The sequence below is a fragment of the Arvicola amphibius genome, chromosome 9, assembly GCF_903992535.2.
Source record: "Arvicola amphibius chromosome 9, mArvAmp1.2, whole genome shotgun sequence".
NCBI classification, from domain to species: Eukaryota; Metazoa; Chordata; class Mammalia; order Rodentia; family Cricetidae; genus Arvicola; species Arvicola amphibius.
In genome coordinates, this window is record NC_052055.2 from 101,150,505 (window position 1) to 101,175,841 (window position 25,337).

At 44.5% G+C, this 25,337-nt stretch overlaps 1 protein-coding gene across 1 annotated transcript in view; it reads left to right on the plus strand.

Annotated features, from left to right (window-relative positions):
- The window catches only part of Sh3rf3 (SH3 domain containing ring finger 3), a 258,560-nt gene that overhangs the window by 153,981 nt on the left and 79,242 nt on the right, over window positions 1-25,337 (plus strand). Inside the window, exon 3 of the mRNA XM_038343904.1 lies at window positions 16,148-16,243. Coding sequence (XP_038199832.1) covers window positions 16,148-16,243 — 96 coding nt within the window. The remainder of the gene's footprint in view (window positions 1-16,147; window positions 16,244-25,337) is intronic.

Consider the following 25,337-nt stretch of genomic DNA (forward strand, 5'->3'; position numbering starts at 1 on the left):
TCATTAAGTTAACTCAAGTGTGAGGTAGCAGGAAGCTGTTGGGATATGGCCACTTATATCTCAGCATCTCAGTAGAGCTCCGGGCATTGTTCAATTCTTGCCAGGAACATGAGTGTGGAGAGGGTGGGAAGTGAGAGGTGCATACAGAACAGGACAGCTTTGTGATGTGGGAGGTCCTTCTGTATATGTGGTGTGGAATGTCCTTTTGCATATGTGTTGCTTTTATTGGTTAATGAATAAAGAAGCTGCTTTTGGCCAATGGCTTAACAGAATATAGCCAGGCTGGAAGAGATATATAGAGAGAGAATAGAGAAGCCATGAAGCCCCACCGGAGACAGATGCCGGATGCCAGGCAGAACTTTACTTTGTAAGCCACAGCCATGTGGCAATACACAGATTAATAGAAATGGGTTAACCAAAGATATAAGAGCTAGTGATTGGCTAAGCAATGATTTAAATAACATAGTTTCTGTGTACTTATTTCAAATCTGGGCAGCCGGGAACAAACAAGCGGCCTCCTACAACAGTATTGCTTTTATTGGTTGATGAATAAAGCTATTTTGATCTGTGGCTTAGCAGGTCAAAGCCAGGTGGGAAATCCGGAGAGAGAGAGAGAGAGAGAGAGAGAGAGAGAGAGAGAGAGAGAGAGAGAGAGAGAGAGAGCATAGTCAAGCAGACGCTGAGGAAACACATGTAGAAAATGAGGTAATGCCATGGCCATGTAGCAATATAGAGAAGACAACCAAAAAACAAAAGATCAGTCTCAGTTTACAAATGGCATCCCAGGTTGGGCGCCATATGGAGCACAATTAATAAAAACCCAAAGACAGAAATTGGGGTTCAACTTGAAGGTCAGAAAAGTAAAACATCCAGCCACTGGCTCTTACCTCTACCTCAGTCCAAAGTGGCGATCCTGCCTCCAGGAATCTCAGAATGAGATTGTGTATGAGAGCTGTCTCCTCCCATTTTATTATCCACTCTAGTTCTGGGATTAAGGGCATGCACCACTGCTGCCTGTTTTCTATGGCAAACTAGTGTGGCTACCGGGATTAAAGGTGTGTGTCATTACTGCCTGGTCTGTAAGGCTGGCCAGTGTGGCTGTTTTACTTTTCTGGTCCTCAGGCAAGCTCTATTTATTAAAATACACATGAAATGCCACTACATCTTTGTTCTTTGGAGGACTGGGATGAGGCACAGAGGGGCTAGTAAATACGGTGGGTGCGGCAGTATTTCAGTAGTCATATTCAGAGGTCTCCCATGGGATTCAAGGAAAGTCCTTGTGCAAAGATGCTGTAGTCAGAGACACCGAGAGGCATGAGCACCAGTCAGCTGAGGTGCGCAGTCGCAGGAGGGGTTACGGCGCTCAAGGCAGAGGTGCGCTTTGGGCATAAGAGAGGGTGCTGAGTTTCATTAGAGTTTTGACAACTTGCTACCATTCTCTTACTCCTATTCAATTATAAAACTCGGAAAATGCTTCTTGAGCTCTCACTGTACAAATTTTTGAGACGTTGGAATCATCTTCACTGCCTCCTGAGGTAGGGATATATGTTTTCAGGGCTTGCATTTTCAGGCACTTTGGCCACATGACCCAAAGCAGGAGGAGCCCAAAGAGAGCTGGGGCCCTCAATCACCCCCTTTTGAGCACCCCACTTGTCTACTTTACTTGGAAAAGTTCTCAAGAACGCTCGAATTGGGGCTCAGCTCTCTTCCTGACCGTCTTCTAGATTCCTCTGTCCCCACCCCTCGCAAAGGGATTTTAAATAAGATACAAGGGCTCCAGAAAAGGGCATGGGCTTCCAATACCCTTGCCTTGCCCAGCCCTTCTTTTGTTCTCAAGGTGGGGTTCAAAGAAACATAAGGGTCAACAACTACATAATCGAAGTGAAAAGCAGGTGGTGGCTCTGGTTTGCCTGCTGGCAAAGTCCCGTTTGAAGCTTTATAGGCAATTCCGATAAATACACAACATGCGCGTCTCCCTCAGACATCCCTGCACACTGGCCTTGGCAGCATGGCTCTCTGCAGGTGCCCACGCGTGTTTACCATGGATGGATGAAGTGACTTTTCAAAGTCATATCACCAGTGCTCCGCTTAGAACCCGTCAGTGACGCTCTGCTCAGGGGCTTCTCATTTCCCCTCTGGTCAGTATCAGAGCCAGCACTGTCTCCAGCGTTCTTTCTATGCCTTCTCAGCCCTCAATCCACTCCCAGCCCTAGCTTACCCTACACCTGGCCATTTCTGTCTCCAGCAGGCCTTACGCTCCCTGGCCTGGCACATCTATCTATTCCCCCAGCTCTGTGCCCTTTCTCAACTGCGACTCCGCCCTCTGCTTGCTCCTTAAATACTTCCTCTTTCGAGCTGCCTCACTCCTGATGGTGCGCCTATGCTCGGGACTCCATCCTTTTACCCTACCTTTCTCCTCCTTAGATGTAGGCGCATATAATATAGTACCGTCCTCTCCCTGAGTCTTGGTCAAGATTGCTTACTTCCTGTTCTAAGCATGCAGGGGGAGAGATGCAGAAGCATAGACGATAGTAAAGCTAGAGTGTTTTGCGCATGCGTGGAGAGAGCAGGTCTGGCTGTCGGCAGTGTTCGCGTCTTCTCACGGGGTCTCTTTAGCCTTTTTCGTTACTTTCCAGATGTATCAGCTGTGAGGTGTGTGGGAGAAGCTAGCTCTGTGCCGGGGCAGGGAAAGGTCTGTCCCTGCCTCTCTCTGAATATCCTGGCCACTGGCAGCGATTGAGTTGGGACAGATGAACTAAGATGTCTGTCAGAGCTGAGGGCTGCAGATCCAGCCTGCTCCATGGGGGTCGGTGGCAGCCAATGACTTCATTAAGAGCCTCTGTGTGAACACAGGAATGACCGGAGGCACAGTTCTGTGTCATTTCTGCAGAAAAAAAAAAAAAGCAAAAAACAAAAAAACCTGGGGAGTTTCTTTCTGGGCTTCTGCCTTTTTAATGTCTCCCTTTCTTGACAGAGTGCTTTGAGGCAATGTCTGCAGCTGACTGACTGTGGCAGGGCAGGGTTCAGTAGGGCTACCTTTGGGGGTGGGGCCATTGTCATCCTTGGAAGCTGAAGGTATCTGGTTTCTCTGGGCTCCGTCATGTTACCGCTTCTTTGGACATCCCAGAACTACAATAGAGAGGAGACTGGGGTTCGTGATCCTTCAGAAATTGCTCCCAGGGGCTCCACGCCTGCTGTTGCCATGTGATTCATTTAGAGACTCCAATATCAAGTGCCTGTGTCCCGTGTTCTCCAGCACTGCCGAGGGGACCCTCCCGTGCCCCTTTCCAAACTGTACCTGTAAAGTCACATCCAAGGACACCCGTGCCCTGGCAGCCTGGGAAGTCGGGCTAGGGATATCCACCTGAAGCTGCTGTTCTTGCCAAAGGCCACTATGCTTGTAGCTTTCTCTCTCCTTAAGTAGAAAAAGTCAAATGAATGCATCAACGTTAGAGGAGGCAGCTAATTACTTAAAATTTTGGTTTAAGGTTCCTTATAGAAGGTGGCACTGATGTCACTTGAATCTGTTACAGATGTATTATCCACTAAGCCTTGGGGAGAAAGGCCACCTATCTCTTAAACCGCCCCTTCATAGCCACAGCTCCAACGTGCAATTGTTTAGGGCCCCCCACCCCAGAGACCATCTGAATTCCAAGAAGAGCCAGGGCTGCATGCCAGTAGACATTTGGTATATTTTCCCAATTTGGAAATATCAGAGAGCAGGGAAAACAGCATATGGATGAAGCCTGCTGCCCTGTAGTAAACAGTGAGTACTTGACATGAAACGTATAGATGGAGTAGAGGTTTGCGCTGGAAAATGGAATGACGTCATGGAAAGAGTTTTCATTCATAAAATCGTTGCCTACTGTATCATGTTCGTTCAGAAACATGTCTACATTATTTGGCCATCGGTGATGTCTGTGGTATTCTTTGGGCTTTGTTTGATCACTTACATCAGGGGCTGATAAACTGAGATGACTAACCAAGCAGGCCTGCCATCTGGTTCTGTAAATCTAAGTTTGCTTGGCACATGGCTGTGTCCAGCCACTCGGGCATTAGCTGCCTTCATGCTTCTGCCACCGAACTGAGAAAATGGTCTGCAAAGCCATTTACTTACCTTCTGGTGCTTTCTAGGCGTGGTTACGGATGACTGCAATCGAGCACAGCTCTAGGAGACAAAGGCACAGGCATTTCTGCATGCTTCCCACGCAGCACTCAGGGACGAATTTCTGAATGGAGGTGCCCAGGAGGAGAGGATGAGTAGCTCTCTTAGGGAAGCAGCTGAAAACCAATGGCCAACCCTTATCATTTGAAGCCTTAATGCTTTAAGAAGGGGTATTTCTCCACGTACTAGGGAGCCTTCAAAATAATACCCCCTCTTTCCTTGTCCTTATAAATGTACCAACTTAAGGGCTTTTGAAACGTGGCAACAAATCTGGGACCTGATATGATCTAACATAAAAACTAGGCCCTGTTTTTTGGTCTTGCGTGGAGTGATGAAGGGGTCCGAGTCTGGTAGCTGTGACATGCTAGGCTGTGTGTCTCCATTGCCAGCAATGAAACATTCCATCCCCATGGTGTGAGTCTGCATTTGGGGCAGATCTAGAAAAAAAAAATTTCTCAACATCCATAGGCAAAGTGAGTGACTTCTTTTATATGCAAGGATGTCTAGCTATGTGTGGTCTCTCAGTTTGGTCCCCATAAAGAAAACAAGTACCAAATGAAGAAATGTATTCTGCATCCTGCTGCTGTCCTGAGGTTTCAGACAGGCATAGGATCTGGAATGCCACTTGAGTGATGAGGGAGTCCCTCTGTGTTGCTCTCATTGGTTAATGAATAAAGAAACTGGCTTGGCCTGATAGGGTAGAACAGAACTTAGGTAGGTGGGGAAAACTAAGTGGCATGCTGGGAGAAAGAAAGCAGAGTCAGAGAGACGCCATGGACCTGCCACCAGAGATAGACGTGCTGAGACTTTGCTGGTAGGCCATGAGCTCGTGGTGATACACAGATGAATAGAAATGGATTAAACTAATATGTAAGAGTTAGCCAATAAGAAGTTAGAACTAATTTGCCAAGCAGTGATTTAATTAATACAGTTTCTGTGTGGTTATTTCGGGGCTAAGCTAGCAGGGCAGCCGGGACCAACAAGCGGGCCTTCTTGCAACACTTGAGTCGGAACAGACAGCTACCACTAAGGTGCTGCCAGAGTATCACTCAGCCTGATGGAAATGTGCAGACCCCACTTGCTCCTTAATGGACATCACTGTAGCAGACTTGACATGTGTGAATCTGGGTCCCTGCTCATTGCATGGTGATTTTGCTGTATGCCCAGTATACTGCATGATGATCATTCTCTCTGTGAGCTAGCCTTCTCTCTTGTCTGCTTGGGGAAGGATACTTTTCTCCACAACACAAGGTCTCTCTCCTCATCTCTATTTAAAGACACTTACGTGTGTTGGCCACACAAAAAGGAAATGGTCTGCACTGCTTAACAGTGGCAGTGGTGGCAAATTCCCTGGCCTAAGAGCAGTGCCTCTCTTTGGAATTGAGTTTGCTTCTCAGTGATTTCATCCCTTGTTGCTCTCCTACTCCCAAGGGGGACCCAGGATAAGCTGGCTCTTCAGTGTACAGCCATGTCCAGGCTGGAGGGCAGAGTCACAGCTCCACGGTGCTCTCATTTCTTAGACTAAGTGCTTCCACATGACTTGGTTCCAAAGGACCATTGTGATCATTGCCTTATTCCATATAGCATGGCCCTTTAAGGGGAAATGGTGAAACAGACAAGGAGACCTTTGCTTCCATTTCATGTAATATCACACCAAAAGCACCCACTAATAAGACTTCTGCAGCCTAGGATGAGGAGATCTTTATTATCACTGCCCAGGAAATGGCATGGTCACCTTCACTCCCCGTCCCCTTTCTTTCCTCTCACATCTGCTAAGGATGGATGAATTGAGTTTTTCACAATTATTCTTCAGATTGTTTTCAGTATTATAGTTATGAGACAGACATCCATTTGTTGTAGAGCGCTGTAGTTTGTCAGTTTCCATTGTCTGGTGGTTCTGAGTTATTCCTTTACAGGTAGACTTAAGAGTAGTTTTAGATTCTTAACAAACGGGAGCAGATACAGAGAGTTCCTGTGTCTCACATGCACCCCCAGCCCTGTGGGGGTACATGTTTACCATGCCTGAGCCTATCTTGGTGGTATTAACCAATGGCCATTGTTTATATGGAAACCCGTTTTTGGTATTGTACAGTCTTGATTTGGGAATGAATGTAACACATGACACTATTCTTCATACTCTTTCCACTGTCTTGAAATCTTTGTGTTCCACTATTTTAATCCCTATCCCTTCCTTTGCAGCCACAGAATTATTGCCTCCATAGTGTGCCTTCTGTTTTATTGTGTAGCTATAATGATACTACATGCTTCCTTTTTACAGTGCTTAGAGATGTGCATTCATGTCTTTCTACAGCTTAACAGCTCCATTGTTTTTAAGTTAAAATACATTCTTGGAGAATTTCATACATGTGTACAAGGAAATAAGTCATATCCACTCTCCATTTTCTCCTCCTGAATTCTTCTTCTGTAACCCCCTTTGAACTTCATGTTCTCTTGTTTCCTTTATACTCCACTACATCCTGCTAGTGCTGCCCACTGTACACACGAATGGAAGGCCATCCACTAGAGTGAGAGCAGCCTACCAGTGGCTACGCCCCAAAGAAGAGGGATGCGTTCCCCCACAGCAGCTATCAATAGCTCCTGAATTGGGGTTGGAGCCTCATGAATTACTCCTTAATCCCTGTTGGGTTTTTGGCTGGCTTAATCTTGTGCAGGTAGCCACAGCTGTTGGGAGCTGGCGAGCGCAATAGCCAGGTCTTGACCAAAAGACAGCATTCCCACTGCTGTCCTCTCCATCCTCCGACTTTGCCATCTGACTGTGTCGTCCTCTGCCGTGTTCCGTGCACCCTGGTGGAGGGGTGAGGGTTGAAGGTTCATATAGGTGTGCTGTGTGATTGTGTCGTAGTTAGGGTTTCTATTGCTGCAATAAAACACCATAACCAAAAAGCAAGTTGGGGAGAAAAGGAAGTCCTTATCAGTGTTCATCGTTGAACGAAGTCAGGACATGAATTCAAACAGGGCAGGAACTGAGAGACAGGAGTTGATGCAGAGGTCATGGAGGGGTGCTGCTTACTGGCTCACTCCCCATGGCTTGTTCAGTCTGTTTTAATGTAGAACCCAGGCTCACCAGCCCAGGGGTGGCACCACCCACTATGGACTGGGTCCTGCCTCATCAATTACTAATTAAGGAAAGGCCTTACAGCTGATCTTATGGAGGCATTTTTTTTTCAATTGAAGTTTCCTCCTTTCAGATGACTCTAGCTTGTGTCAAGTTGGCCTAAGACTAGCCAGCATGGTCTGAGAACCCACAACGATATATTTGCTGAACTTTGACCATTATGAGTCTGTACATTGACTGCTGACCACTGTAAAAAGAATCCGCCCCTGTGTAAACCTTAATGTCCATCACCCCCCACTCTCTTTCCTCATATCTCATGTTCTACTCTCCCTTCCAAACGAATTTGGTTTTTTTTTTTTAAGTTGGGTTGAGAGAACACTAGTATTCCATCTGGCTTTTCCATATATCCTTCAGCCTAAGCCTCTGATTTACGCTATCCTTCTATTCTTCTCCTGCTTAAGCCTCCCCCAGCCCTAGTACTCTGTCTCTCCATTTCTGCTTTTACCTGTGGTCTACTATCCCCACCCCTTAATGCAACACACACACACACACAATATACACACACATGCTTGCACATAGTACACACTCCTACACACAGAGAATAACATCTTAGTTTCCTGGTTGTGTTCTATGTTAAAGAAAACAAAAATTACCTGACTCAGATTCTTTTCTTTTAGTGCCATCTGTTTTATTGCAAATTGCAGGCTACCATTTCTATTTATATCTGAGTAATTTTCCATGTGTCTTATGATCAGTACTTTTCTTACCCATTCAGAAGTTGGTGGACATTTGGGTTAATTCTGCTTCCTAGCTGTTGTAAACAGGCAATGGACGTGACTATGAGAGTGTCTCTGTAGTCGGATATAACGTCCTTCAGATGGATATCCATGGGAGTAGGTTAATTGTTGGTCTAAATGCCTGTGCTACCAGGGTCCTGTTCAGAAAGCCCTTACCTGAACCAGTAAGTTGGAGCATACTCCCTACGTTTTCCTTTACCAGGTTTATGTCTTGAGGTCTTTTGATCCATTTGAAGTTGATTTTTTTTCCTCCAGGTATGAATAAAGATCTAGTTTCATTTTTCTACATGTTTGTCTTAGGTTTCTATTGCTGTAAAGAGACACCATGACCATGACAATTCTTTTATTTTTTTATTTTTTATTGATTTTTATTGAGCTCTACATTTTTCTCTGCTCCCCTCCCTGCCTCTCCACTCCCTCCTTCAACCCTCCCCCAAGGTCCCCGACCATGACAATTCTTACAAAGGAAAATATTTAATTGGGGCTGGCTTACAGTTTCAGAGGTTTAATTCATTATCATTATGGCAAGAAGCATGGCATCATGCAGGCAGACCATGGTGCTGGATCTACAGGCAACAGGAAGTGAATTGTGTGCCACACTGGAAGTAGCTTGAGTACAGGAAACCGCTAAGTCCACCCCCACAGTGATACACTTCTCTTACAAGGCCATACCTACTTCAACAAAGCCATTAATGGTGCTATTCCCTATGGGCATTCAAACGCATGAGTCTCTGGGGGCCATTCCTATTCAAACCACCACAGTGTTGAAATAAGTTTTCTCAGCACCATTTGTTAAACACGCTGTGTTTTCTCCAGTGTATTATTTTGACCTCTTCATCAAAAACCAGATAGCTGTGTTGTGTGAGTTTATATCTGAGTCCTCAGTTCTATTCCATGTATTTATGTGATTACTGTTTGTGGCAGTACCAAATATACACTGTTTATATTACTATGTCTCTGTAGTATAATTTTAAAACAGGTATGGTGATACCTCTTACAATATCCTGTTTGTTCTATGTTGCTTTGGCTATCTATTCATTGTCCTTCATGCCTCTTTATAATTCCTTGTATTTTTTTTCCCTGTCTGTGAAGAGTGGCTTTGAAATTTTGAGTAGGGTTGCATTATTTTTAGATTGCTTTTGGTAGAATGGCACAAAAGCATTTTCACAAGGTTAATTCCTCTGACCCATGATCATAGGTGGTTTTTCTCTCTTACAATGGACTCCTCAGTTCTTTCTTCGGTGTTCAATAGTGCAGGCCTTTCACTTCCTTGTTTGAATTTATTCTGAGAGAGTGTGTGTTGGAGTTTTTTTTTTTTTTTTCAAGACAGCATTTCTCTGTGGTTTTGGAGCCTGTTCTGGAACTTGCTTTGTAGACCAGGCTGGCCTTGAATTTACCTGTCTCTGCCTCCTGAGTGCTGGGATTAAAGCTGTGTGCCACTACCTCCCAGATTAATTATGATTTCTGTTGCTGCAGTGAAACACCATGACAAAAAAAAAACAAGTTTAAAAGGAAAGGGTTTATTCAGCTAATATGTCCACATTGCTGTTCATCACTGAGGGAATTCAGGGCAGTAAAGTATCCTGGAGGCAGGAGCTGATGCAGAGGCCATGGAGTGGTGATGCTTACTGATGCTTGCTCAGTCTACTTTTTTAAATAGAACCCAGGACCACCACCAGTTTAGGAATGGAACCACCCACCATGGGCTGGGCCTTCCTTCATTGATCACTAAGTGAGAAAATGCCTTACAGCTAGATCTAATGGAGGCATTTCCTCAACTGAGGCTCCTTCCTCACTGATGACTAGTTTATGTCAAGTAGACATATAAAACCAGCCAGTGCAGGTGTGTGTGTGTGTGTGTGTATGTGTGTGTCCCCATCTGTCTGTCTGTCCATTTGTTTATGTGTCTGTGTCTATGTTTCTATTGTGAATGTATTGTTTCCTTGATTTTTTTTCTCGCTATGCTTGTTATTTGTATATAGGAAAGCGTGTTAATTAGGTATCCTGCCACTGTGCTGAAAGTGTTTATCAACTCTTCAGATGTTTTTGCTAGCATCTTTAGAGAAGTTTATGTATAGGACTATATCCTCTGCAAAAAGGAATACTTTGATTTCATCTCTCCTTATTTATCCTTTATCTCTCTCTCTCTCTTTGTCTAAGACTTCATACACTTCATTGAATTGGAATGAGAAGAATTGATGCTCTGTCTGGCTCATGAGCTTGGTGGGAATATTTTGAGGTTTTCTCTATTTAGTGTGATGCTCCTAATGTTTGTCATACAGCCTTTATTTTGTTGAGGCATGCTCCCTCCATTCTTAGCCTCTCTGTGACTGGTATCCTGAAGGGATGATGAATTATTTTTCAAAGGCCTTTGCTTTCTCTGTTGAGATAATTGTTGAGTTCTACCTTTTATTCCATTTATGTGATTAATTATATTCATTGATTAGTATATGTTGATCCACTTCTGCATCACTGAAATACAGCCAACTTGGTCATGATGAATGATCTTTTTGATGTGATCTTGAATTCAGGTTTTTTTTTTTTGCAAATTTTTATTGAGAATTTTTTTTGATTTTTTTTATTTTTTTTTGAGAATTTTTTCATTTCTGTTCATCAGGGATATCCATCTGTAATTAACCTCTCTCACATTCTCTCTCTCTCTCTCTCTCTCTCTCTCTCTCTGTCTCTCTCACACACACACACACACACATTCTGCTTTTATTTCTTGCATGCTTTTGCAAAATCAACTATTATTCCTTTTACTATTTAGTTTTTGTTATAAATACCCTAAGCTTTCTGAATTCTTTATCTTTTATTCTCAATAGTTTGAAATTATGTGCTGATGTAGTTTTGTGGCATGTATCTTGCTTTGTTTTGTGTCTGACATTAAACTGAGAAACTCTCACTTATTAATACCTCAAATGTCTTTCTTCTGGTCATCTCACTGTTGGTTTATTAGTCATTCCAAAGTTTATGGATGTGCTCGTTTTCTTTTTCTTCGGTTCACTCTTTATATTTGTGCTTTGGGAGTTTTTATTGGCAATTTAATCAAGCTCAGAGATTCTCATCCACGTCCCTTTAGGAGCCTACCAGAGGTAGTCTTCATTCCTCCCCCTTTAGTTTCCACAGTTAGTATTTCTTCTTGGGTTACTTTGACGGCTCTTTCTGTGTTTATATGGCCCATCTGTTCTCTCGTGCTGTCTGCTTTGTCCATGAGACTCCCAGCATCTTAATAACAAATGCTGTTCATTCCCATCAGTTGCCATCTCTGGATCCTGGTCTGGTGCTTCCTTTTTTTGTTTGATTTTTGTTTTGATTTTCGTTGTCTTTTAATATGCCTTGACATTTTCTCACAATAGATAGCCATATTGGGCTACATAAGAAGAGCGGCTGTAAATAGCCTAAGTGATGTGGTGGCCAAGAGAAGAGGCAGGCTGTGAGATGCATTCTAGAGCTCTCTGACTGGGGCTGAGTCTTCATGAGCCTGATACTCTGGCTGTGATGTTTGTGCACTTCTCAGCCCCTTCTTTCCCGTTAGTTGGGCCAAGATGTCAAGAGGGAAGTAGAAAAAGCTAGAAATAGGTCTATTGTATAATTCAGCTATCCCAGTCTTGGGCATATGCCCAAAGAACTTTATATCCTACTACAGAGATTGTCACTGCTCTATTTACAGTAGCTAGGAAGTAGAAACAGCCTAGATGCCCATTGACTGATGAATGAATAATGAAATTATTCATCTGTTAAGAAAAATGAATTTCAAATTCATAGATTAATGAATGGAGATGGAAATAATCATTTTTGAGGGAGGCAGCCTAGACCCAATAAGACCAATGTCATATGGCTTTTCATCTTCATATATGTATGTTTCCTTTGGAATCCCTATTGAGTTTAGGAAGCCGGTAAGGAGCCATGCGAAGTGGCTTTCAAGGGAAAGTAGATAAATACAATAGCATCAGAGTAAAGAGGGAGTAATAGAACAGGGAGAGTTAAATGGGATGGAAATGGGAGGGTAGGGTAAAGGAGAGAATAAGGGGGAGTAGCAAACAGCACAAACTTTTAAAAACATCATATGGAAATCTACTGAAGAAGCCTCCTAAAATATATCCATACACATATATAAAAGAAGTTAATAGCTATGGGCTAACAACACCCCTACCAGACACTGCAGGCTAACAAATAGAAATCATGGTGCCATAAATGGATTACCTCTTAGAAGCTTTTGGTTTCCGAGGTCCCATAAACCCCCGAATCTTATAGGCTACTGCTAATGTGCTTGGTTACCCCAGAACATGACTGTAAGATTCTATTGCTGAAGCCATAGAACATGGAAAAATCAAGCTGTTACTTGCCTGGCAGCTTTGTCCCTGCTGGATATCCTTCACAGCTCTGGAAGGTGCTATGCACATGGCTAGCAGAGCAAAGTAACCATCCATCCATGAGCCCGACAACCTGAATTTGATGTCTTGTGGTGGAAAGAGAGAGCCAACTCCAGCAAGTTGTCTTCCGACCTCTGTATGCATGCATACAAGCACGCATGCATGTGCACACAGGCGCGCACACACAAGATAGATGATAGATAACAAAACAAAGGAAGAAAATGGTAAAATTGTATTTCTGGAACAATGACTTAGCAATTAAGAGCACTGGCTACCTTCTAGAGGTCTCAGGTTCAATTCCCGCACCCATATGGTAGCTCACAACCATCTATAACTCCAGTTCTGGGGGACGTGTCACCCTTCTTTGGCCTCTGTGGATACCAGGCAAGTACATACACAGACATTTTTGTAGACAAGTCACAAAAATAAAATAATTTTAAAAGAAAAATTAAACTCTGCCTGTGATTTCTAATCAGGTCTAACATTTCCAAATGGGTGCGATGGCAAATTGCTTTTCTTCTCTTGAATTCCCTGGTTCCTGACCCAGCTCTATTTTTGCTTTAAAATCTTTTTATTTTGTTTCCACCGTCATTTTAACGTATAAAGCAGAGATGTGGAGCTTTTCCTCTTACTCCACAAATGCTTCTCTGGTTTTTTTTTTTTTTCTTTTTGTTTTGTGTCTTTTCTTTAACATTAGAGATTTGTTCTTCTGGCACATCTTCATATTTAACGTATTTAATGATACCTTCCCCAGCTCTTATTTAAATATTTGTTCATATTTTCTTTGTAAATATTTTCTTTTTTCTAACATGTCTTTAAATACTATAAAATTAATTTTGTCAACCATGTAAAGTTTTTAATGGTTTGCCAACTTAATCCCATTTTCTGATTATTGCCAGTATATGGAAATTCAATATTTTTTGAGTCTGTTTTAAAATTTCAGGTTTTTTTTTTCAAATTCTTATTCTAATTTCAGATGCTGTTGCTTTTTAGCTAATGATGTGTTTTTCTTTCTGGTGCTTATACCTCTTACTGTTCTTTATTTCTTTGGCTCTGGATTGTAAGAATGCAGTAGATGACAGTGTAGCTATTTTGATTTTTCTCTTTCTATTGAAATTAACATATTTTTACTTATTTTTTGTTTGTTTCTTAAGAGAATATCTCATTTGTAACACAAACTACCCTTTATATACAAGGTAGCCCCAAGATAGCCTTGAACTCCTGAGTCTCCTGCCTCCACCTCTTCATTGCTAGGGTTGCAAACGCGCTCCAGCACACTTAGGTCTCCTCGCCCTTCATTGTTTATTTTGGTTTCACTGAGGCAGCCTCACGCCCATGCGTCAGGGCTCCTCCTTTTCACTCAGCACTTTTTTTCCTAGCCCCTCCCCTCTGCCTCTCCACGCCCCCTTCCTCCAATGGCTCCTCTGTTTCCACAGTGTGTTTTTCACAACCCTCTTGTCCCCTCACCCCCGTTCCGCAAGACTTCACTCTTGTCTTTTGCGGTCCTCTTCTCTCACATTGTCTGCCTGTGTGTCAGTTTAAGACTGGATTTCTGCGTGTAGAAGAACACGCGTCTATGTTTCTTTATCCTTTCATTTGCGGGTGGATGCCTAGGTTATTATGATCGAGCGGCAGTCAATGCGGATGTGCAAGTCCCTCTGACACGTGGACTTACAGTCCTCTGGGCGCGTGCCCAGGGGTAGGTGGCTGCCTGGCATGGTAGTTCTGATTTTGTTTTTGGAGGGACCGTCACGATAATTTTCATAGTGGCTATGACTGATGACTAATGACTCTTTCCCCACATCCTACCCAGCATTTGTTACCATTTGATTCCTTAATGATATCCATCTGACTGGGGTGAGACAGACTCCCAGAGCAGTTTGCATTACATTCTCCATGATGGCTAAGGATAACATTTTGTTGTTATTGTTTCTTTAAATATTTATTGGCCCTTTGTATTTCTTTTTTGTAATCTGACTGTTCCATTCATACATATATTTAATTGATCACATGAGTTGGTGTTTGGGGGTTTAATTTTTCGAATTCCTGTTGGATGTATAGTTGGCCAAAGTTTTCTCCCATCCAGGAGGTTGTCTCTTCACTACAGAATTTTTATTTCGTATAATCCGCTTTATCAGTTCTCATTTCCTGTTCCTTTTCATCAAGTCCTTGCTTATGCCTGCTTCTGGAAGGGCGTTCCGCCATTTTCCTCCAGCAGTTTCAGGGTTAGCGAGTATCGACTTTCATTCCTCTGCATTTATCCAGCCAGTTTTCCCTAGCCCTGCTTGTTTCCCAGATCCCTGTTGGAAGACTGACCCTTAGGACAGAGAGGAGGAGCGGTGACTGGCGAGCTTACAGTTTCCCCATGGTCACATGAGGAGGGTGTGCCAAGGGAGTGAGCAAGTCCTCAGTACAGGGCCCAAGCCTCACTTGCTCATCTGAGTCCTCTGGAGTTGTGCCCAGCTCCCCTCAGACGACTCCCTTAACTTTGATGGTCGCCTGAAAGTGTGCAACCGCCTCACCCCCAAGCACGACAGCCCCTTAGGGCAGCATCTTTTCCGTAGCCTCATGATGCCGACCTGACATGCCCTTCCTCTGACCTGGAGGGATGCTACAAATCCTGTTATGCTGCTTCACTTGCAGTAGGTAGGCTTCCCAAGAAGGCAGGCAGAATAGTGAGTGTCGTTCCATCGAGCTCCATGGACCCCCAGCTCCTAGCACATTACAGTTCCTGGTGGGCCATCTGGTCTTGCAGCAGATACCCAAAGAGAAAGGCTGTTGACGTTTTGATGGGAAAAGTTGGGCAAGATATGCTTGTAGTGGGGGTTCCAAAATATTCCTTGGCTACTAAAAGAAAGATGGACCCAAGAGACTGGGTTGTGGGCAGGTGCAGAGACCCATACTCTCTTGTGTAACGTTGATCTTCCTCTGACATCCTGGGGCAGGCCCTGTGCTAGAAGCTGATGCACAGTCATCTCTCACCCTGAACTCATCACTTTCCCACGTGTGCATCTCCCCATGCCCTCTGCCCCGCCTGCTTAGGGCTCCAGGTGCCTGTGAATGTGTCTTAAACATCTGCTTTCTCACCAGCAGCCTGTGTCCCACCTTATCTCCCTGAGACACCCACCTTCCTCCCCGAGACACCCACCTTCCTCCCCGAGACACCCACCTCCCTCCCCGAGACACCCACCTTCCTTTCTGAGATGCCCACCTCCCTCAATCGTCATCTCTGTCTCTCTGTTTTCACTGCATACACACGCTTGATTGTGTCTGATATGCCAAGGGACGTAAAATAATGCAGAGCATCATATACTTACAATTCTAAGTATAGTTGAACTGAGTTATTCCTTTTTTTTTTTTTGATGGAGCCAAAAACTTAAAACACTTTATACTAGAATTTTATATTGGATGGCTGAATTTATCCTTAGTTGAAGCATTTTTATTTCGTTCAGTTAATATTAAGAGCAATCATTCAAAAACACTTGACTACGTGGTAAATTGTTAGGCTTTTCATTTAGGGAATATTTGCAATAGTGATCCAATGGAGGGGCAGAGGGGCAGCGTGTGGGGAGGGGCGAAGAAGTAAGATTGAAGTGGAAAGAAGGTTTTTGTCTTACATGTGAAAGCCTGAACCTGTGACATGTTCTCCTTAGACTCTCTGTCTCAGTTGTTCCGTTCTAACTGTCCTCTTGTTTCCTTTCCACTCTGCACACATGGGCTCTGCGCACCTCAGGATGAAGTCTTAACTGTGATCCGGAGAGTGGATGATAACTGGGCCGAAGGCATGCTGGGAGACAAGGTCGGGATTTTCCCACTCTTGTACGTGGAGGTAAGCTCACTAACACACCTGTTGTTTGGTTCCCCAGAATGCGGGGCCCTGGCCTGGGGGAGCCCCGTTCTGAGGTGTAGGGAGATTCCTCCCCTCCCCAAGCGTGTAATGCCTGTGGCTTCCTGGAGGCTTCTTCTAAACTGTCCTAGTGTATGAGGATTCTCTGACCACTTTCAGAGGTTCCTCCCAGACTGGATGCTGTCTCCTCACTGCATAGGCATGTCTTAATCATTATGAGAAACGAAATCCCAGGAAGCTATTTCATCTGAGACCTGATGCATGGTACAGCAGCTGCAGGTTTGAGGGCAAGCATCTGGCTAGAATCCTGCCAGCTCACCAAGGAACTCATGTCTGGCCTCACCTTCCTATCTACGTAATTACATACAATCACACTGAGCCCTTGTTGGGCCGTAAATGAAAGATGGCGTATACCACAAGCTGCCAGCTGTGGCTGGCTCTACCTAGGCTTGCCAGACAATCACAATGAGACAAAGATTGCAGATGTGGTCAGAGCCAGCCTGACCTTTGCTCCTGAACAGCCCTACTCTGAGAAGACTGACCCTCCCCGCCATAGCTCCTTCTGCACCGTAGAACCGATTGCCTTGCCACTCTCCCCGTAATCCTCACACGTTAGCTGTCCCAGGCTCACCTCTGTCCACAATACGCTTGCCCAAGACTTTTCCTCATGGCCTTCCCAGCTTCTTTACTGCTGCCCCAGCACCATCCATGACCCCAGGTCTCAGCACCACCACTTTATCTCTTCCTCCTAGCAGCGGTCCTCAGTCCCCTCATGCCCCTTTGGGGAGTTGAAAGACCCTTTTACAGGGGTCACCTAAGACCATCAGAAAACAGATATTTACATTATGATTCATAATAGTAGCAAAATTATAGTTATGAAGTAGCAATGAAAATAATGTTATGGTTGGGGGTCACCACAGAATGAGGAACTGTATTAAAGGGTCATAGCGTTAGGAAGGTTGAGGACCACTGCTGTAAACCTTTTGTTGGCCATCTTCACACTGAGACCAAGGGCACCTTCTCAGTCATCGGATGACAGCTGGGTAACACGCATTTGCTGGGATGTAGAAAGGAGAAGCCTGTGTTCCTCACCACTAAGAGCAGGAATGATGGAGACCCAGGCGGTTGGTACAAGAATTAGGCCTAACATTCAAAAAGGCCTTCCTTCCAGGTCCCTATGCCAGGAAAGAGTAGAATAGTGTCATTATTTTGGTAATTTAACTTCTGCTTCTGTTAACAGAAGTAAAACGAGCAGGCTAAGGGTGCCCCTCCACCCTCAATTAAGAGGGTCAAGGATGGATTGAATGGGCCATAGGATTGCTTTTGAAGGACTCTATCCCTGCCCTGTAGCATGGTCACCCACTTGAAGATCTCCATCCAACACGGTCCCTATTCACAAGGCTCCAAAAGATTGTGGTCATAGCCCTCAGCCCAGCTCTCAGTTAGCTAAGGCAACTTAGGGACATCATAGGCTTCTGACATGGACCCCACTGGGCACATCTCGCATTCTTCACCTCTGCCAGTGACCAACCTTGTCACCTTTATGAGACACAGCAGCTCATGTCTTCCAGAAGCTGGAGGTCTAGAACACCCAGGGTGCATTTTTTTTTCAGTGCTGTACTCTAGGTGGTGAGAGAGGCTGAGGAGGAAGAACCGTTCCAGGCAGTGGTAGCATCCTCATCCCAGAATGGATAGGAGTTTATGGGAGCAGGTCGGATTATGCCAGACCCAAACCCTTGATCTGATGCTGCCACGTTTGGGGCTTAAACAAAACTTGTGTTGTGCATGGGAAACTTCTGGTACTATTTATAGATTCTGAAAAAGAAAATAATGGTAGCAAAACTGAAATCCTGATTGAGCTAAATAGATGTAATCAGTCCCAAAGTAAATGTTACTAATGGCAACTGTCTCCTGTGTGATGGTCCCTAGCATCAGCTCTAGAATGCATTGCCAGGCGTTTGTTGAACCTCATTCAGCTGCCTGAATTGGTTTGGGTTCATCCTCTCCTGCAACACAGTAGCTCATTACTTCATCGACTATAAAGAGGGGAAGTTATTTTGAACCCCTGTCTCTAAACATAGTGTTACCACGGAGAGAAAGCCGAGTTCTGCAGCTGTGATTCCGGGCATGGCCTGTGGTGCTGTGACACTCTGCTGTTTGCTAGCTCCAGCTCCTGCTACTTGTCGTTTCTGTCTTTCGTCTTGCTGATTTCCAGTCCCCTGATTGGGCAGGTGAACGTTCTCAGGGAGGAAGCTCAAGAGAGGTTGTATGTGAGTCAAGTTTCTCTGAAGAGATGGTGACAATCGTGTACAAAAGGATTGAGGAAATTGGCTCATGCGGTTATGGAGGCCGAGGAGTCAGACAACTAACCACCCACAAGCTGGAGCCCTGAGATGCTTGTGGCTCAGTCCAAGTGCAAGGGTCTTAGCAGAGACACAGACGGTGGGTCTCTTGGCCTCAGGCAGAAGGCCTGAGAATTGGGAGAGGGTTGTTCCAGTGAAAACTCAACCGTGAGGAACAACTGCCGATTGTTTTTTTAACAAGTCTTTTCTAGGAAATTCAGTATGTTCTTAGAAACTCATTGTAAGATCACACATTGTCCGAAAACCCTTTATCCTCACCCGCTACCCTCCCTGAGGGCTTCTGACTTCAGCCACAGATAGGCACAGACCTGCCCTTGAGGGCAGGGGATAAGTGAAGCTCCAAAGTCACGGTTTGAACCTCCTCAACCCCCAGGCAGACCCTGCCCACTGATGCTACCCACAGGCCTTGCACCTGGACAACTTTGCACACTGTAAGTTCCTCCAGGAAACTCAAGACTGGAGAGCCGGATGCTAATGCAGGACCTTCCTAACCCTTCCCAGGATAGACACTGGTCCTGGGCACATGACACTTGTACTCAGCCTTAGCTAAAGAGAAGTTTGCATGGACGTAGATAGAACAGTATTGCTAGTGTCTGTTTGATGATCATTTTGGACATTAGAAAAATGGATTAGAAAGATGGGTGTGAACATCCCCATTGACAAGACATGGCATTTGGTTCAATGACAGTATGTTCCCTCAATCTGCAAGCCAGTGTGTAACTCTGCGGTTGCTGAGTGGAAGATTTTGTTCTGGATCTGGAAAAGGGAAAGAAAAAGCCCGTGCAAGTTTTCAAGAGACTAGACAAAGCGGAAGAGTGTGTCGGCTGGGCACAGCTGAGCAGCCTGCCTTGGGAAACTCGCGTGCCTACCACGCATCTAACGCTGCAAGCCTCGCCCATCTCCTCCTGGCTCCGGTCCTCTTACTTCCCAAGGCATTTAGTATCATCTCCGAGACTTTCCTCTGTTACATCTGCAAACAAACTCCATCTGCAATGGAATCCCAGAACAGCCCTGGAGGACACTTATGTCCCCATTGGCCTGGTGAGGCGCACCTGCGTCACCGGAGAGAGCTCTGGCTGTTTCACTTTCTTACCTGGACAGGTCATTCACAGGGACAGAAATAAAAGCAATAACGCTCCAGAAGGTGAAGATGGAGTTCTTTTTACACTTGACTCGAGCCCCTCCGCTGGGTGCTAGGTGGCTGGTGGCCTCTATCTTCCTACAGAGAGACTCTGGCTCAGTTTTCCTCTTTAGGCTATGCTGAGCCACCTGCCTGTCTTAGCGCCTTCCATGACTATAGACAAGAGGCCTTGGCTCAGCTCCCCTCAACCTGGTACACTTGCTTGTGCGTTATTCATTTTGATCTTTCCTATAAAAGGGGTCCAGGCTGGTGACTCACAAACCAGTGAACATCACAGTCTTCAAAGCTTTATAGTCTTAGCCTTAAAAAGCCCAGTGCAGCAAAAGGCATCTGGCTCCCACAAGTACCTAGGTGGTACTTGTCACCTCCCTTCCAAGCCCAGGGGTGTTTTCCCCAGTCCTCATCCTTCTGAACTTTGCATAACAACAAACATACATGCGTGCACACACCTTTCCCTCTTGAAGCCATGTTCCGTAGCCACATGACTTTCAACCCATCCCCCGTAACTCTTAGACATCTACCCCATTCTGGCTCATCTCTTTACTATACAGAGTTCACGGTGTTCTTCCTTGAATGCCATTCCTTGTCCTGTCCAGTCTATACACACTTCCCATCTGCCATCTAACCATAAAACAGCACAGGATAATGTTCTCCTGTTGAGAGGTCATGGGCTGGCCCCTCCCAGGCACCTCAGCGGGGTTAGGTACCCACGCATAGCTGCTGACGAGGAGTCACTTCGTGGCTGGACTATAAACCCTACAATGACTAGGCTGCAACAGGCCCTTTCTACTTTGCTGTCGGCCCATGCTAATTTTCTCCCAGAATTACAGAGTAAGACTACCTCCCCGGGGAACAAGTCTTTTACTTGGAGAAAGGCCCAGAGAGCATCCTCCCCATTTTAAAAAGCAAATTTCACTTTATGTTTAGGGTAAGCAACATCTTATAAGATGCTTATGCAGTTAAGTGGTTACTATGGTAGAATAAGTGAGCCCAGCCATTAGCGCACACAGTCGCTCATTTTCCCATTGGCAAGGACAGCTGCAGTTTTCTCCTGCTACAGAAATCCTTAGTGTGATTCTACAGCTGTTATCAACCACCGTGCCCCCGTTACACCCTAGCTCTTTAACTTGTTCATGCCACTGTCTACTCCTTGTCTTTTGACGCATTCCCTCCTCCACACCTTGGTAGTCATGGTAGTCATCGCTTTATTCTCTATATATCTGACTCCTTTTCAGAGTCCATATCGTAAATAAGATCGTTTACCTCTTTTCATTGTACATCTGACTCATTTAACCGAGTATCTTCTTCTCGCGGTCCATCCATAGCCCCGGAGATTTAAAGACGTTGAGACCACATCCCTGCCGTCTTGGCACTCAGGGGATGACGAGGCCTCAAATACTTAAAGGCTTTGAGATTAAGGCCAGTCTGGGCAGCATAGTGAGATTATGCTAAACAAACAAACAAACTTGAAAAACAAAGGAATTTCTCAGACTCTACCTAGCAGGGCCAGGGGCAGGTCCTGGCTGTCGAGGTGGGAGCCATTTTCCCAGCAGAGGTGTGCTGAGCTGCCGTGCTCTTTGGGCAGGCCTGGCAGAGGTAACAGTTTTCGGACTGTGTAGAGAGCGTGTAGCCATGCAGAAGTCCTCTGGCACCTGCACAGCGACAACGGGGCGTCATCCTGCTGAGGTCAGGGGAGGCTTTAGTTCAGAAGGAAAAGGGTGCCTGATTTTACAGTACCAACCAAGCATTGACTGCAACCTCAGAGTTGCTTCCCTGGTCCCCTGTGGTTGCAGTACTTGACAAGGGATTTTTACCAAGATTTATACCCCCTGCCAGTAGGGAAAAATACCTCATCTGTTACCTTTGGTAATAATTATTGTTTCGCAAAGACTGTGCATGAGTTCATGGTGATCCTGGCACTTTTAAGATTTAACAAAAGTGCTCAAATATGCATGTGCACTTTGGAAGAATTTCTATAGCTCCTCCCTTCAACCAGTTATGGCAGAATGAGAAACAACAGAGTGTAGCTTCATCTTATTCCTGCTGAAATCACTCACATCCCCTCTCTCCTGCTCTTTTTGTCTTTCAAGTCCTTCAAAGTTAGAGTAATGAAGGGCTCGACTTTGAAGCTATTGAAAACTATCTTCCCAAGGGGAAGCCAAAGCCAAGGTTTGGTTAATCACCACATTTTCTAGATGTCTTCTTTTCTGTGGTTTATATTTTTACTAATCATTTGTTAATTACATTCATGCGTACAAAAGATTTTGATCATATCCTCCTTCCATTCATCCTCATAACTCCTCAATGATCTACCACACAACTTCATGTGCTAGCGCGCTCTCTCTCTCTCTCTCCTCTCTCTCTCTCTCTTTCCACCAAGTCCAATTTATATTGACCATATATATTCTGGCTTATGGGTTTTTGGTCATCCACTGGAGTGTGGTCAACTTTCTAGGAGTCACACCCTTAAAGAAATCTAACTTTTCCTTCTGCAGAAGACGGCTGTTACTAACTCCTCAGTTAGGCTGGCAGGGGCGGGATTCCAAAAGAGACTCAGAGTGTTATTTACATTTCTATTTTATGGAATAACTTGAGTACTGCTGAGGTTGATTCCTCTTTTAAGGTCTGCTAGAATTCTGCGCTGAACTCTCTGACCCTGTGCTTTTTTTAGTTGAGAAATCTCTAAATTACTGCTTCTGTAATTTTCTTGTTAGTTGTTACAAGATATGATTAGGTCACCTTGCTTTAAAAGCTTGCTAGTTATGTGCATTTAGATACTGGTTCATTACTTTAAGACTTTCCAATTTTATGGAACATACTTTTTAAATGTTTCTTAATTTTTCTTTGAGATTATAATACAATTACATCATTCCCTTTTCCTCCCTTCAAAACCCCCCATGCATGCACCTGCTCTCTTTCAAATTCATAACTTCTTTTTCTTTCATTTGGGATACGGCACGTATCCCAAAAGGTAGTGGCACTTATGTCCTAGGAGTAACCAAAAGCCACTTAATTGGGCTTGAGGTCTACTCAATATGAGAGAATAGACAATTACCCATTGCTGGTAAGGCCAAAGACCCTAGAGGGGAACCTGCTACTTCCAGTTCCTCAAGTAGTATAACATTTAACTGCATTCCCAATACTATCACACCCAGAGGTGAGTATAGTTCTCACCCCTTATCCAAGAAACTTCTCTGCTGTGAATGGAGACCATTGCACAAATCCACAGCCAGTCTGATGGAGGAGTGTCTATGTGTTACTTTCATTGGTTAATAAAGAAACTGCCTTGGCCCTTTAATAGGACAGAAAATTAGGTAGGCAGAGTAGACAGAACAAAATTCTGGGAGAGAGAAGGCAAACGCTTCAGGCAGTCGCCATGCCTCTCCTCTCTGAGTTGATGCAGGTTAAGATCTCTCCTGGTAAGCGACCACCTCGTGGTGCTATATAGATTACTAAATATGGGTTAAGTCAAGATGTGAGAGTTAGCCAATAAGAGGCTGAAACTAATGGGCCAAGCAGTATTTAAATGAATACAGTTTCCATGTAATTATTTTGGGTAAAGCTAGCCGGGTGGCGGGACACAACCCGCTGTTCAATCTACACTAGTCACATGCAGAAAACAACTGACCACGGGGTACTCCATTCTAACTGGTAATCTACATACAAGCCTTACAGCTAAAGCCCTGGGAACATCACAGAAGAGAGAGCGAACATAGTGGAAGAGCCAGAGAGCCAGGGCACATAAGTACTTCTGTGTGACAGGGAGGCAGCGCTTAGATATCTAGGCAACACGGTTACTTAAACAAGACCTAAAACATGACACCACCAGTTGGCATGCAGAAGTAGATGGGGGAAATCTCACAAGACCCCTCTCCTGGATGAGGAGCTTCAAGCAATTCTCTTCTGAGAGAAAATCAGTCTTCTTCAGGGACAAGCCCCCTGCTGTGTTATCCAATACCAAGGGGTCAGCCCTAATCATATATACATATAAGCAACACTGAAGGGAATCAGCAAGCTGCATTTGTGAATATATATATATTACATTTGTAAATTTATATATACATATGTAAATAATACATTTGCAAATTCATACATATATGTTACAATAACTAAAGAAGTCATGGATTTTGGAGTGGGAGTGACATGGAAGAAAGAAATGGAAAATTATGTAAATATAGAATTTATGTATGAAAAGTATGAAAAAGAAAAAATAACCCTTTAAAAAATTGAGACATGGAAGGAAACAGTTCTCAGAAGTTGGAATACAAATGTCTGGGAAGCGGTTTTTAAGTGTTCAATATCCTTAGAAATGCAAATTAAATAAAGCTACTTTGCAATTTCATCTTCGCCTCATCACAATGGCTAAGATGAAAAAAGAAACCCAAAAAGCAAAAAGGGGGAAAGGGCAACACTCATTTTTGAGGGGATGTAAAGTTGTGTAGCCACTGTGGAAATCGGGGTGGTAGTTTCTCAAGGTTAGAAATAGATCTATGGAATAATCCAGTTATGCCTACGTGCAGGGGGCCCCGTGTCTGACTCTAGAAATAGTTGCTTTCGTGTTCACCCCTGTTCTCCGCACAGTACCCAGGAAATGGAGACACCTGGATGCCCAGCGTCTGATTAATGGATAATGAAAATACAGTGCATTTACATGATGAAATATTATTCAGTTGTTATGAAAAATGAAATTATTGCTGCCAGCATGCACACGTGGCCTGCTCCTTCTCATTCTGGGGACCCCCACCCCGTTCTACAGCCATGGCTCCTGGTCATCTCCTCCCGTTCATTGTATCTGACATATCCAGCCTGGTGGAATTTGCCAGACACCATGTGTCTCTTGGTTTGAATCTAATCACAGAGGCACAGCAAAGGCACTCGGGGATGCTGGCCTGGCGGTCAGAGATGTGTCTAAGCTAACGAGTGGTTCCAGAAATGTTGCGTGGGGAGGGGGCAGGGTGTGCATGCTGACATGGTCAGCTTTTATTTCAGCCTTATAAGAGTCATTTCCTGTTATCAAACTCCGGGCTGAAGTCAAGGACGCAGAAGCAAACAAACAACAACAATACAGAGAACCAAGGAAATGAAGGGTTGGTCCTCTGAGGAAACCAGATGGATTGACAGACCTTTGGCCAAATTAAAAAGCTGAGAGAGGAAATTCAAATTAATAAACTTTGAGAAGAAAAGGAAGATAGTCCAATGTACCCTGAGGAAATTTAGAAAATCGTGGGTACTTTAAAATCTGTATTCTGCAGCATGCCTGTGATCCGATGGGAGGAAACAGGGAGGTGGGGGCTCTGATTAGTGCATAGGGAGGGAGACAAATGCAGAAGGAAAGGAGTAAAGCAGTAGAAAGGGGTCTGAAAAAGTCCTAAGCAATTATACAATAAGTCATCTACCAAAAATGCCTACAACTATGCAAGTCAGTGTATAAGTAAATGTATAGTTTCAATGATACTTTCCTGTCGGGGCTGACAATGCTCCCCCAACGAGCCATAGGCCATCTAAAAAATACAAAACACACAAACCCAGCAGGCGACATAGAGGATAACAAGGCCATCAGTTTGCAAGAGAG